Source organism: Pantherophis guttatus, chromosome 1 (genome assembly GCF_059756535.1).
Source record: "Pantherophis guttatus breed Tessera chromosome 1, ASM5975653v1, whole genome shotgun sequence".
Lineage (NCBI taxonomy): Eukaryota > Metazoa > Chordata > Lepidosauria > Squamata > Colubridae > Pantherophis > Pantherophis guttatus.
In genome coordinates this window covers 223,527,526-223,541,411 of record NC_142063.1, presented here as the reverse complement: position 1 = coordinate 223,541,411, position 13,886 = coordinate 223,527,526, and the positions used below count along the sequence as shown (strand labels likewise).

The 13,886-nt window shown below is 40.0% G+C and overlaps 1 protein-coding gene across 1 annotated transcript in view; it reads left to right on the top strand.

The window, feature by feature from the left end:
• COL21A1 (collagen type XXI alpha 1 chain) overlaps positions 1-13,234 on the top strand; it is an 88,592-nt gene extending 75,358 nt beyond the window's left edge. The window contains exons 24-29 of the mRNA XM_087882456.1: positions 735-767; positions 3,539-3,685; positions 3,792-3,846; positions 4,957-5,157; positions 10,463-10,540; positions 11,926-13,234. Coding sequence (XP_087738582.1) covers positions 735-767; positions 3,539-3,685; positions 3,792-3,846; positions 4,957-5,157; positions 10,463-10,540; positions 11,926-12,113 — 702 coding nt within the window. The 3' untranslated portion in view covers positions 12,114-13,234. The remainder of the gene's footprint in view (positions 1-734; positions 768-3,538; positions 3,686-3,791; positions 3,847-4,956; positions 5,158-10,462; positions 10,541-11,925) is intronic.
• Positions 13,235-13,886: the final 652 nt, after the last annotated feature.

Genomic DNA, 13,886 nt, shown 5'->3' with positions numbered 1-13,886 from the left:
AAACAAGCTGATGTGCTCCTCTCCTGCAACACTTATACCCCATTCCCTCCCTCAGGATGTTCTGTGCCAGAGACCCAACTTACTTTTGGGGCACCTGGGTGCATTTGCTTGCTGCCAAGTAAACAAAGTTTACCATTTTTATTTTTATTTTTAAAACAAAAAATGATGGTGGAGGCCTGCCCTTTTTTCATGGCTCCCCATTGTTTCATTTTTAATTAAAAGATTTTGTTTAAAGGATGGTAAAGCAGAGAGCCTGACTGGACCAATGGACACATTTTCCATGGTAACTAAATGGGACTGAGGTGAACAATTTAATTCAACAATAAATTGGACACCTCAGTCCCATTTCTTTCTGACCTGGAGCATCTGTTGTGTGATTTCAGAGAGGAGGATTCAGTTAACAATTTCTTGCCTCTCACTTGCACCCACAAAGTGAGATTATTTTATTAGCTGAATTTTGGAGTTTTGGATCCAAGTCTATACATTTAGTTTTAAAAGAGTATATTTTTCCCATCTTAATCTTGCAGAGTGAATTTTTCCTTGCTGGAAAAAATAATACTTCAAGCTATTAGATGTCAAGATGAAAAAGATAGTTTGCAACTGTAGTTGCTTGGAAACTTTGTGTTTTTTTTTAAAGTGTGCATTTTAATGTAAGTAAATTTAACTATATGTCAGTAGAAATAGTACATTTTCACAATAACTCATTATGTGTTTTACAATTTTGATTCCAAAAGGGATCAGTGGGATTAAAAGGAGATAAAGGAGAGGTACGTGCTGTTTTTTTGTTTCATACTCATTTCTTTTTTGTTGTTCTGAGTATTTCAACTGCTAGTTTGAGCATGGATTTTATGTTGCATTATGTAAATTTTTCATTTTGATTTTGCTTAGTATAATCGTAACTTAAACTTAAAAGACTCAAATATCAGTCAGTTTCAAGCATTAGTTGTGTGGTGTGTTTAATTACTACAATTTACCCTAGAATTCCCAACTAGTGCAACCAGTGAACAACATTCTTACTGGGAATTCTGGGAACTATAATTGCAGCCTTTCAAGAAGGTTTCGATTTATTAGTCCCCTTAAGTTTGATCTTGATTCCTGATTAGCCTTTTGGACACATTCATGTAATTTTCTTGGCTAACAAAGAAGAGATTTACCTTTGTCTTCTGCGATGCTTTTTCACTTCCCAATTTAGCCTACAGATTTGGTATTTCCTTGCAAGAACTAGCCAAGCCCTATTCTACTTAATTTTCAGGCTTAGAAAAGGCCACCTATCCCCATTAATGATTCTCAAAAAGCAAGAAGAATGCTAAATAACTGGTTTTCTTTAGTTTCAACTACATTGCAAACTTATTTAACAAGCAGATTTCTTTTCCTTTGATTTTATATATTTTTGTAGAAAAGATTTGCTATCTTCTTTAGTTTTGATATCATTTTTTTTTCATTTTTTTAAAAAAATCTCTATTTACATTCAACTTTAGTTATTATACTTTGAGTCTTATTCTTTCTGGCAGAAGACAAGAAGAAGGAACATCTTATGAGAGAAATGATTTCAGTTTGTTAAGTACCATCTCAGATCTGCAGATTTCTCTGTGGCTTTCAAACTATTTCATTTTGCAAGGAAGTTAAAACGGGATTAGGATGTGCTACTAATCACCGTCACAATAGTAAAAGAAAACCGGTCTGCCCAAGTGTTTGTTCCATTGTGGTTGAGGTGGATTTGGCTTTCTATTTAGAAAAAATATATAGTTCTGACTGATTTTCCAACATAGGCTTAACTGTATTTTGGAGCCATTGAAATTCATGAACTGAAGTGCACTCAAGGGCTGCATTAGATTGCACCCACAGTAACCTCTTGTAAGAAGAAGCGCTGAGGCTTCAAAATGTTGACTCCTATGCTTGCATATCATTCAGTGCATTCTTCCCTCAAATTCCGACCAAGTCTCCAATTCTCAAACATCGAGGAGGAAATAAATAGGGAAAGGCTGATTTAATAGTTATAATCAGGCTGATAATAGTTAATATCAGTTATATTAACTATCTTGAAACAAAATACAGTTTACTTTGCTCCTCTCTTTTTTTTTATATTACCTATGACTCTGGAATTTCATATTTTTCAGTTTTAATAACAATCTAAGCAGCATTTCAGATGTTTACCATGAAAGTGGGTGGGTGTGGGGCAGAGAAAAGGATTATTCTTGCACTGGACTTTAACTTTTGGTGTAAAACATTAGACAACCTATGCCCCATTGGGTCTTCATTTCAGAGATATTTCCTTACCTAAACAGAGAAGCAGAATGATCACGTATGGGCAAAAAAGTTGCATGGGAGCAACTTCTGAGTTTCTGCCAGCTTCTCCATTGAGTTTCCTTGCGGGAAACTGGCAGGGAGCATCAAACATCTTCCTTTCCTTTCCTTTCCTTTCCTTTCCTTTCCTTTCCTTTCCTTTCCTTTCCTTTCCTTTCCTTTCCTTTCCTTTCCTTTCCTTTCTTTTCCTTTCCTTTCCTTTCCTTTCCTTTCCTTTCCTTTCCTTCTTTCCTTTCCTTTCCTTTCCTTCTTTCCTTCTTTCCTTTCCTTTCCTTTCCTTTCCTTTCCTTTCCTTTCCTTTCCTTTCCTTTCTTCCTCCTTCCCTTCCCTGCCAGCTTCTCCATTTACTTTGCTTGTGGGAAGCTTGCAAGGAGAAAATCAGTGGGGAAGCCAGCAGAAAGTTGCAAGTCCAAGGCCAGCAGGCAGGTAAGTGACTGCTGCCGGGTAGGGGAGGGAGTGACAGGGTGTGCGAGATCAAGAATGGTAGGTAGGGCTGTGCAAGAGGGGCCATGCGAGTCAGATAAGGCATGTGCAAAGTGGTGTGGCTTAGGAAGGATATGTAGGGATGCAGAAGATATGCCAACAGGTTGGAGAAAATTCAGAGGGGATGATGTGTGGGGGTATATAAGAGGTGCCATGATTGGGAAAGGTGTGCAGGAAGGAGGATCAGTTGGGGGACCTGAGGGGGTGATATGGACTGGGAAGGGTACGCATGTGTTCCTTTCTTCCAAATCCTTCCTTCTCTTTCCAGAAGGCATGTAAATGGCTGCTGCTGGGTGAGGGAGAAAGTAATTGCAAGAATGGCTGGGAAGCTGTCACAGAGTATTCAAAGTGAGCATCATGTGACCACAGCAGCAGCTTGGCAGAGCCAAAGCAGAAGCAGCCCAGCAACACTGAAGCAGCTATAACCTTCCCAAATTTCATTCCCTCCCAAGTCATGGGTCCTAGATTTTGTACAGAATCTCTAAGTCAGGTCATTTATGGTATCTTAGTTCAAGAATTGTTGCCCTATGTTGCACTATTTCATCCAATGAAAGGTTACAGAAATTAAGAGTTTTAATACTATATAGGTAAATATTAACATTAAGACCGCAGCTTAAATAGCATGACTGACTCATAACAGTATGTTGTGTTGTTCTTTATTTGTGAAATGGCGACACACAATGCCGAGAATGTCAATATGCTGGTAGCAAACTCTGCTGTTGCTTAGTACTGCTTTTTTTGTGGATTTCAGATAGGTGAGAAAGGAAATCCCGGCTTCCATGGCATCCATGGTCAGAAGGGAGAACCAGGAGTGAATGGCTTGATGGGTTTTCCAGGATCACGGGGAATGCAAGGAGAGAGGGGGTTTCCAGGAATCCCTGGATCAGATGGAAAACCCGTGCGTATATCAGTTGATGGATTTTTTTTTAAAAAAACCAACTACTGTTCATTTCATGGTACAATCAATGTGTGTAAACCTTCTAAAATATCTTTGTTCAATGCAGGGAAGAGGTTTCTCAGAAGAATTTATTCGGCAAGTTTGTGCAGATGTGCTGAGAAGTGAGTCCCCAGTCAACAGAACTGATTTTCAGTAGAGGCAGGCAAGGCAGTCTGTTTTGAGATCAAGGGCACTCTTGGAATTTTAGGAAGTGTCAAGGCACCCTGAAATCGGTTGCCATTGGGCATGGCCATTCATAAGAACAACATAATCACATAATCAAATGGATGGTTTGTTCCACACTTTAAAAAACAAGGCATGCCCAAATAAAATTAACTACTGGTACTTAATTTAAAAATGTCTCATCTCTAATATCAAATTTCTCCTTTCCTGTCTATAAGTATGCAGCCTTATGATACTCATTTACTCATGTCTGAACTGATGAATTATATCCCTAATTGGCATACTTCTTTTGAAAAAAATAATAACTGATTTAGGGATCTCCGATTTGTAAATGAATTGTTTTTCCACCTTTGAATAACTTTATTTATGGCTTACCAGTTCACAATCACCATAATTTTTTTAGTGCCTCACCACTATAAAGCAAATATCTGAAATAAAGGATGCTGTTGTCCCATCATGCTGGATCCTTAGGGCTGTTATTGAAGCACAGTACTTGTATAGAGTGGCTGTTCCTTCTCCCAGTCCCCTGATATTTTATGTGGTTTAAGTGATGACTTTGCTGCTTCCCCACATTTCTTTTGTTTGCTATCTTGCTGTGGACAAACATTGATAAAAATGAAATTGTTCCATCTAGATCTTTTGAACTTCATGAAGTTCAAAAAAACTAGATGAAACATATTTTTCCTACCTATTGGAAGAAGTGCTAGCCACTGAGTGGGAACTATTGAGAATTCTTGTGATGGCACAGTTTAGAGGGCCAAATTGATATGTCAGATTTCAGGTATAGACGTGCCTGAAATGTTTCTTGCTCCCGGTTCATGGCTTAATAGTCCTAGTTTTTCAACATCGAGAAAAGGATTGTGGAAAATATATTTTGAAGTGAAAATGTGCTGTGCATAAAGCTTTCTTGCCAAAGTTGAGGAACTTAAAATTGTTTAGCTTATCTAGATCTAAATTTAACCCCCAAAGGTTGAGGTCAATAGATGTTATGCCTTGATAATGAGATGTTTATGTTTGATCTAAATATTTGTTGTCTGAATTCTTCTTAGCCCAGTTGCCTACTATACTTAGGGACAGAAGGTTTCAGCATTGCGATCATTGCCAATCTCATGATGCCATCTCTGGACCTCCTGGTCCACCAGGCCCAACTGGTCCACAAGGTCCTCGAGGTTTTCCTGGTTTGCCAGGAAGTGATGGGTCTCCAGGTCTGGCAGGAGTTCCTGGGCGTCCTGGATCTCGTGGCACAAAAGGTAATTGTATGCATTACAAACCCATTTCTGTTTCTAATCTGTTTTGAATAGGAATGGAATTTGAGCAACTTTCTCCAATTCATTGCTGTCTAGATTCTGTCCAGACTCAAACAATTAGACCACTACTCCATCCTGATATTTTATAAATGGATGAAGGCGGCCAAATTCCTCCTCACCAAAGTAGAGTTATTTGTCCTATGCACCTTCGTGTGTGAATATTTTTTAAAAGGAGAAATAGCTATTTTAATGTTAAAAAAGATAATTGCTTCTTCTGAGGCACAGAGCCTGCTGGTAGTTTTAGGTAAGGGGAAATCTTAAAAATACAAGGGATAAATGAAATTACTTACCGTATTTCCTTCTCCTGGATAGGAACTGATCCAGACTTGCATGTATCTGAAAAATTAATCCAAGTGATATTTATTACTATTTACAAAGGATTGTGCTAAAGGATCACAGCAGGTTACACATATGCAAATGAGTGTAGAAGCAAAGATTTGGTTGGGACTTAAAAGAAATATGGGTGGGTGGATGGATAGACAGACAGACAGACAGACAGACAGACAGACAGACAGACAGACAGACAGCACTGATTAAGCTGTACCACAGCTGAAATCTTACTTGGCGGTTCCCTCCATTCTTTGAATCCCAAAAATAGATCCCTGGCTTGATTCTCTGACTATGTCAGTGACATGGTAGAGAAATGCTGGGCTAAAAAATAAGGTGACCAAACATCAGCACCATGCTGCCTGAAAGGGGGTATAAAATAAAATAATGAGAAAGAGTTGGCTTAGGACCTTTTGGGCTTGGTGTGTCAGAAATTCAGAAAATGCCTAATTTGACTCTGCTTGTATCCCTTTTCCCCTTCCCTGAACAAAAGAGAAACAGTTCTCTACTCTCTCCCTTCCCTCCATCTAGACCGCCCTGAATAGCCTCACTGGGCGGCCGTGGCAGCGCTGAGGTTGGACCTGAAGTGAAGGCCTGGGCCTTGACTTCAGCACCTGTTGGGTGCCACTGCTGCCACTCCAAAAGGCCTGGGCCTCACTTGCTTTGGGGAATGATGCAATTGCCCCCACAACTCAGCGCTCCCCAGGATCTGCCAAGTGCTGCTTGCCTTCAGGCGGCCTTCTCTTTCTATTGACAGGCCCTGCGGCCTACCTGAGGCTGCTCCTGCTTGCCCAAGGCCTTTGTTTTTGAAGTGTTTTCAGAAAATGCTCTTCTGTTGTACCCAAAATGGGTCCTAGCTTGGTGCCAAAGCAGTAGTGGGATTCAAAATTTTTTACTACTGGTTCTGTGGGTGTGGCTTGGTGGGCGTGGCTTGGTGGGCATGGCAGGGGTAGGATACTGTAAAATCTCCGTCCCTTCCCCAATCCAGGGGAATGTTACTGTAAAATCCCCATTTCTTCCTGATCAGTTGAGACTCGGGAGTCAGAGAATAGATAGGGGTGGGGCCAGTTAGAGGTGGTATTTACCGGTTCTCTGAACTACTCAAAATTTCCGCTACCGATTCTCCAGAACTGGTCAGAACCTGATGAATACCACCTCTGCACCAAAGCCAATAAAGGCATGAGGAATGGCATTTTCAGCTTCAGCAAAAGGGTCCCAGCCTCAAGGGAGCCGAGACCTCGGACAATGCACAAGCATAAATTTTATACCATTGTGATTAAGGAAGTTAACATCCTAAGAATCACACATTGGGTTCCTTGACACATGTTTCTTTTGATTGGATTTTTCTACTTTACCCTCCTTCTTCATACATCGCATGTTTATGTTAATAAGCTTTCTTATCTAAAGAGGTGTGTCTTTTACTATTATAATAAGCTAGAGGTTACCAGAGTTTATATATTACATACCTTAGCTTCTAGCGTGTCCTTTTAACTTGCAACTGTTTTGTTGCTAGGCAGTAGTGTCCCACCATTTGTTGCACTCATCACAGCTGCAACATCCTGCCTCAGCAATTCCTTTAACAAACTTTCCTAATTCCAACCTGAGACTATCACTTCCACAGCCTCTGCAGCCTCAGAAAGCCTCTCAAAGGCACAGCCTGTCCTCACACAATTTTTAGAGGGCCCGGAGGCTGCGCAGAAAAGCACACACCATTCTTGTGTGGTCTCCACAGCCTCCAAAAATATTGTGAGAATGATTGCGCTTTTGAGAATCATTCTCAGGTCTTGTTGAATGCTGGTGTGTCATTCAAACCTCATGGGTTGTCATAGGATACGCAAAAATGACAAATGCAAGATTTTATTTAACAGGGAGGGCAAGTGCAGGGAGGATGCAGAAGAAGTAATTAGGTGCCTAGAAAAAAAAATCAAGGAAAGTTCTACACTAAGCAAGGAGAGATAAAAGGATCCAAGAATTAAGATTCTCTGTTGATAAAGCCTGCAAGAATTTTGAGCTTTTTTGATAAAAAAAAGAAATGCTTTTTTGAAGTATTTTGACAATAGTTTGATGGAACTGTCATTTTATTGGGTTAGGAATAATATTGTTAATATTTTTTAATGCTGTAAGCCCCTCAGACTCAGTTCAAAGCAAGGTGGGTGGCCAATAAATTTAATAAATAAGTACATAAAATAAATAAATAGGCCGCAGCCCTTGTCACATGGGACTAGGTCAGTCCTGAAGTAACTGCTCTTGTATGCTTTTCTTGATTATTGATTCAGGATATCTTTCTTCCCTCAAAATTCCCCTAAGAACCACCCACCATCTAAATAGTTCACAGACCCAAAGGGTTCAGACTCAATCGAGTTTTCTTTTGCCTTCATTTGGGAGTTTTCTTTGTGATACCCACGTCTATAAGCCTGTGCTTTTAAAATTGTTTTCATAAATCATTGCTAAAGCCATTGTCCAATCGTACATAATTAATTGTTTGACTAACATTATAAGAAGTTCATAACGGTAGTTTTCTAAGGCAAAATGTAGGCCTGGGGATTGGGTTGTTTCATGAACTCCCCCTTTAAAAAGCGGTTTCTTTGCCTGCTTATAGAAATGGAGTGAACACTTGTGTGCTTTAAACTGGGAGACTGGGAAAATTGCCACTTTTCCTTGAGAGTTGTCCTGAGCCAAGAGAGAGCAATTATGTGGAAAATTTCTGTCATAAATACAAGGCTAATGCACTAGAAAAACTGCTTGCAATCTGCATAAAGCTTTTTGAACTCCAGTTGTAATAGTTAGCAGCAAAAAAAAAAAAAAAACCTCACCCCAAGCCCTGCAGCAATAAACAGCAAACCAAAATAATAACACGTCAGCAATTAATTACTAAAGCAGTGCTCTCAGGTTATTGCCATTTTAGTTACAACTATATACAAGTAGCTCTCAACTTATGACTATTTGTTTAGAGACTGTTCAAAGCTACATGAGTTCCCAAAAGTGCAACATTTGATACAAGAATGGGAGTTGTGGCATTTGCATGGTGACATCATTATATACCTTTAGTTCAGAGGCGGGTTTCAGCAGGTTCTGACCAATTCTGGAGAACCGGTAGCGGAAATTTTGAGTAGTTCGGAGAACCGGTAGTAAAAATTCTGACTGGCCCTGCCCCCATCTATTCTCTGCCTCCCAAGTCCCAGCTGATCGGGAGGAAATGGGAATTTTGCAGTAACCTTCCCCTGGATTGGGGAGGGAATGGAGATTTTACAGTATCCTTCTCTTGCCACTCCCACCAAGCCACTCCCACCAAGCCATGCCACACGCACCAAGCCACACCCACAGAACGAGTATTAAAATTTTTTGAAACCCATCACTGCTTTAGTTGCTTGCCTCTTCATAGCAGACAACTAGGCAATAAAATAATTTTCATAGGGAAGATAAAAAGTGCCAAAAGTGTTTTCTGAGTATCTTAAAGGGCTGACACTCATTCTCATTCATTTAACCAACTCATTCTCATTCATTTAACCAACATTACTATAAGCTGCTACCCATTGACAGTAGTTAAAGCATATCAACGATTAATCACTAAAGCAGAGCTAACAGATTGTTGCCATTTTATTTACTACTGTATATGGGTAGTCCTCAACTTACGACCACAATTGAGCCCAAAGTTTCTGTTGCTGAGATATTTGTTAATTTTGCCTCATTTTATGACCTTTCTTGCCACAGTTAAGTGAATCACTGCAGTTGTTAAGCTAGAAACACATTTGTTTAAGCAAATGTGGCTTCCTCATTGACTTCGCTTGTCAGAAGATCACAAAAAGTGACCACATGACCTCAGGACCCTGCAACCGTGCTAAGTTTCTGAATTCGGATCATGTGATCATGGAGATGCTGCAACGGTCGTGTGAAAAATGATCATGTCACTTTTATCAGTGCCATTGTAACTTCGAATGATCACTAAATGAATTGTTGTGAGGTATGCTAATTTATAACCTACCTGCATAGGTCGACCTCGCTTTATGAGCATTTGTTTAGGGACTGTTCAAAGTTACAACTGGTCTCAAAAAGTGACCAGTCCTTGCACTTACAATTGTTGCAGCAGCCTTACAGTTATGTGATCAACATTGGGGCAGTTGGTAATCAGTATGTATTTAAGACATTTGGAGTATCCTACAGTCACATGACCACTATTTTCCATCTTCCCAGTCAGCTTCCGACAAGCAAAGCCAATGAAGAAAGCTGGATGTGCCCAATGACCCCCTGATTCACATAATCACCTTAGTGTTTCATTTAACAACCACAGTGAGAAAGAGAAGCTGTAGAATCTGGCATAACTCTCTTAACAACCACCTCAGTGACAGAAGTTCTGGTTCCAATTGTGGTCATAAGTGAAGGACTACTTGTATCATTGAAAAAGTTAATTTCCATCTTCCAGTTTTAGCTACATGAAACAAAGACTTGTGTAATAACTCTTCTTGCCTTTCTTCTGTTCATTTCTAGTACAGGGTTTCCTTTGTGGTACATGGATTTTTGTCATATAGCCATGAACTATCAGATTATTTGAAGCAAATCTTTAATTCATCTATGTCAGGGGTGTCAAACTCGTGTCGTCACGGTGGTGTCACGTAATGTATCGGGACGTTTTCCCCCTTCGCTAAACTGGGCAGGGGTGGAGCCAGCAAATGACGGCCGCGAGTTTGACACCCCTGATCTATGTAGTCAATTAAACCGTGATGCTCAGAGTTACTGATGCTGTTTCTTCTAAGGCTGCAGATGAATGATTAAATAATATTGTAAAAATAGAGAATTATGTGCTCCGTCTGCTAACTTTCAGTAGGAGGTAGAGCCAGGACACTGTATAGTAACCTACTGTAGAAATATGTCTTAATATACACTGTTTGAGAATAAATGATCTCCCATACTTCCTATCTTGTAGGACTACCAGGAAAAAGTGGAGCTAAAGGAAACCAAGGTATTGGAATCCCCGGGATTCAAGGCCCTCAGGGACTTCCAGGTATTGTTTGGGAAGCCAGACATTTCTGTTGGTTTTTCTAGTGAATATAACCATTAATTTACTTCTGCATGCAGATAGTTCTCAAGTTACAATCTTTTATTCACTGAACATTCAAAGTTATATTAGCAGTGAAAAAATGGTACTTATGCCTGATCTCCAAAGTTATGATTATTATTGCAATGGTCAAATGATCAAAATCCAGGCACTTTGCATCCATCTGCACTTATGATCACAGGGCACTTAAAATCCTCCCACCTGTCTCTCTCAACACACACACCCATCTCTGCTCTTTTGGCTGCTCTGCACAATGACACTCTGCATTGGTAAAAACCTGGAGGCTTAAGCAGTCTAAGCTGTAAGCCATTGCCCCAGAGACCCTGCCGAAGAGTGCTGCCTCAGGTCCCATACTTCAGCCCACAACCCCAGAGCCCCAGCACAGAGCCCTGGCTGCCTTTATCACTCTGTTTTCTTCAGGCTCTGCCATGTCCAGCTGACCTTAGCTGTCTTCCTCCCGCTGCTTCTGAGGTATGCCCAGCCTGGCCCTGGCTCCACCAGGCCTTCTTTCCAAAGCCATTTGTGCTTTGTTCTCCAAATATGCACACCATTTGTGTGATGCTTTGGAAGGACTCAGCAGTTTTCCAAAGGCTTTCTGAAGTATTGTGAGAATGGGATGCTCCATTTGGAGAATGGTGGGTGCACTAGTCTCCCGATGTGTCAGAAGGCCTCAGCAACTTTTTAAAGACTTTCTGAAGCATTGTGATGACAGGGTGCACCATCTGGACAATGGTGTCTGAGGGGAGCTCAAGAGGAAGTGGAGGAAGTAGTCTGTTACCTTACTGAGGCTTGGGAGAGACCAAGCTGAGAATGCCTTGGGCCAGTCTGAGTCCTAGCCTAATGATTTGGTTAATGATAGCAACAGGGAGCTCTGGGGTTGCCGTCACTAAGTGATAAGGTCATATGATGTTTGATCTAATAATCGCATTACTTAGTGATGAAAGTTCCAGTCCTAGTTGCCATCATAACTTGAGGACTACCTGAAGATTAATTGTATTGAATGGCATCTTTCTGTAGCAGTTGCCATTGGGAGCAGGGTTTGAAAAGTTATTTTATTCAGGGAAGGCAATTATATTTTTTAGATTGAAAGACTGAAAAGAACAGAATTAGGACATGATCTTGTGGAATCTGATGGCTGAGAAAGGGTATTGTAATGGTATAGTTGTAAGAATGATTTTCCTCATAACTTGTCTTTTTGCTCTGAAGCTGAAGAGCAGGACTAAGCAGTAGGGAGTAAGTTATCTAGCTGGGATAATTCAGGCTACAGATCTTTACTCAACTACAATATTGTACGGGTGCTAACCATTCTATACATTCCATATTTTGTCTAGGTCCTGAAGGCCCACCTGGGATAGGTAAAGAAGGACATCCTGGACAACGTGGGGAGCCTGGGAAAGATGGAGAACGTGGAAATCCTGGAATCCCAGGGCAAACTGGACAGCCTGGAATTTGTGACCCATCTCTGTGCTTCAGTGCAATTGTAGGAAGAGATCCATTTAGAAAGGGACCAAATTATTAATCTGAGGTGGCAAACTAGCCTTGGTGCTTGCCCTTGATGATCTTTCAAGACTCAGGAAGAAAACTGGCAATAATTCCAAATCCTAGGAACTAAAGTACCTCTTATGGCGTAAAGTAATATGGTAAAAAATTACTATATTCGGCATATGGGATTTAAAGGCTCTGATCCAGTTGAATTTAGTTATCACAGAAAATAGCGACAGCAGTTTCTTCTCCTTACCTTAAATCAGGACTGCTTGTCAAATACAGTATGGCTCACTCTCTGTATTCCAGTTCTTTTCTCCAATGAGTTTAGTTTGAGAATTATGTTTGCCCAGCAGCACATGCTGGAATCTGGATTGGGCTCTCTGCATTTGGTAATCGAGTGTAAATCACTGTGAAGATTTTTCTATTCAGCCGGCATATACACATCTTAATTTTAACGGAACATTGCTGGTTATTATTTCACATGTTGATGAATTCCCCCAATTTCTGTGTTTTTCATATTGAGAAAGACACAAATTATCTGTTTCTCAATGTTTAATTTATCATTGAGCAATTTGATGCAATGTATTTTTAGCTATGCTGACCTTAATGAATTTATGCAAAATATTCAATTATATGCTTCTATCCTCAAGAAAAACATCTCTGGAAGCTTCTGAAATAGACTAAAATGTGCATTTAAAATGCTGGTTCCAAAGTATAGTCTAGCAAAGGTTTTCTATTGTTGAAAAGCAAATCTTCACAAAGTAAAGCATAACCTTATTTAATCTGTTCATCCTGATTACAGAACGTGAAGTTACCATTTTTTTCCTATAGAATTGCAAATGTCAAACCAAAAGTTTACAAGAGACCTCTGATGCTTCTTCATATTTACAGTCTCTGCGATGCTGCTTTTTTTCAGTGTTCATTTTGTAAAATGAGATGCATTCAAGAAATGTGCTGGCATCGTAATCAACTCAGTTGTACAGTTTCCATCAGAATCTGAATCGGTGTTAAATATTAGTGCAAAGATTTCATGTAAACTGTATTTACAAAAAGCGTAAACTGCATTTAACTAGCTACAGTTGCTGGTTTTTCTGTTGTCATTTGTAATATGCTTGACATTCAAGGTTAAATAAATTTTTGTTGAGTTTCTGGTAACAAAAGTGATTTTATTGGGTCTTATTTCCATTTCATAGAACTGGGGAGGTGGGAGAGATATAGAGAAATGTAATCCAACCCTTACTCATTGTTGGATCTATTAGATCATGATGACAATCCAACCACTATTCTGAAGATCTCCAAGGAAACAGAACATGCCACTTCATGTGGCAATGTCTTCCACTGACTGACAGCTTGTTCTTTCAGCCTGCTCTTTTTGGTTTTAACTCATCGGTTCTGATTTACCTTCTGGGGCAATAGAAAATAACCCCACTCCCTCTTCTATGCAACAATACCCCAGTTATTGGTAACCTACTATCTTATCACCCCACAGTAGTCTTTTCTGTCTGCTAAACATACCCATACACTTTCATTGTTCTTCACAAGGTTTCCTGATCCCTTCTCATTTTGGTAGCTTGTTTCAATTTGGCACTGTCCATTTTTTAAATGGTGCTGGATACAGTATTTCAAATAAGGTCTCAGCAGGGCAGAGTAGAGTCAAATCAGGGGTGAAATGCTACTGGTTCGGACCAGTTTGCCAGAACCGGTAGTAAAAAAAATGCTACCGGTTTGGGCGAACTAGTATTTCCAATGATCAGCTGTGCCGCGCAATTTATATTTGCTAGAAAGTAGGAAATCCTGCTTTCTAACA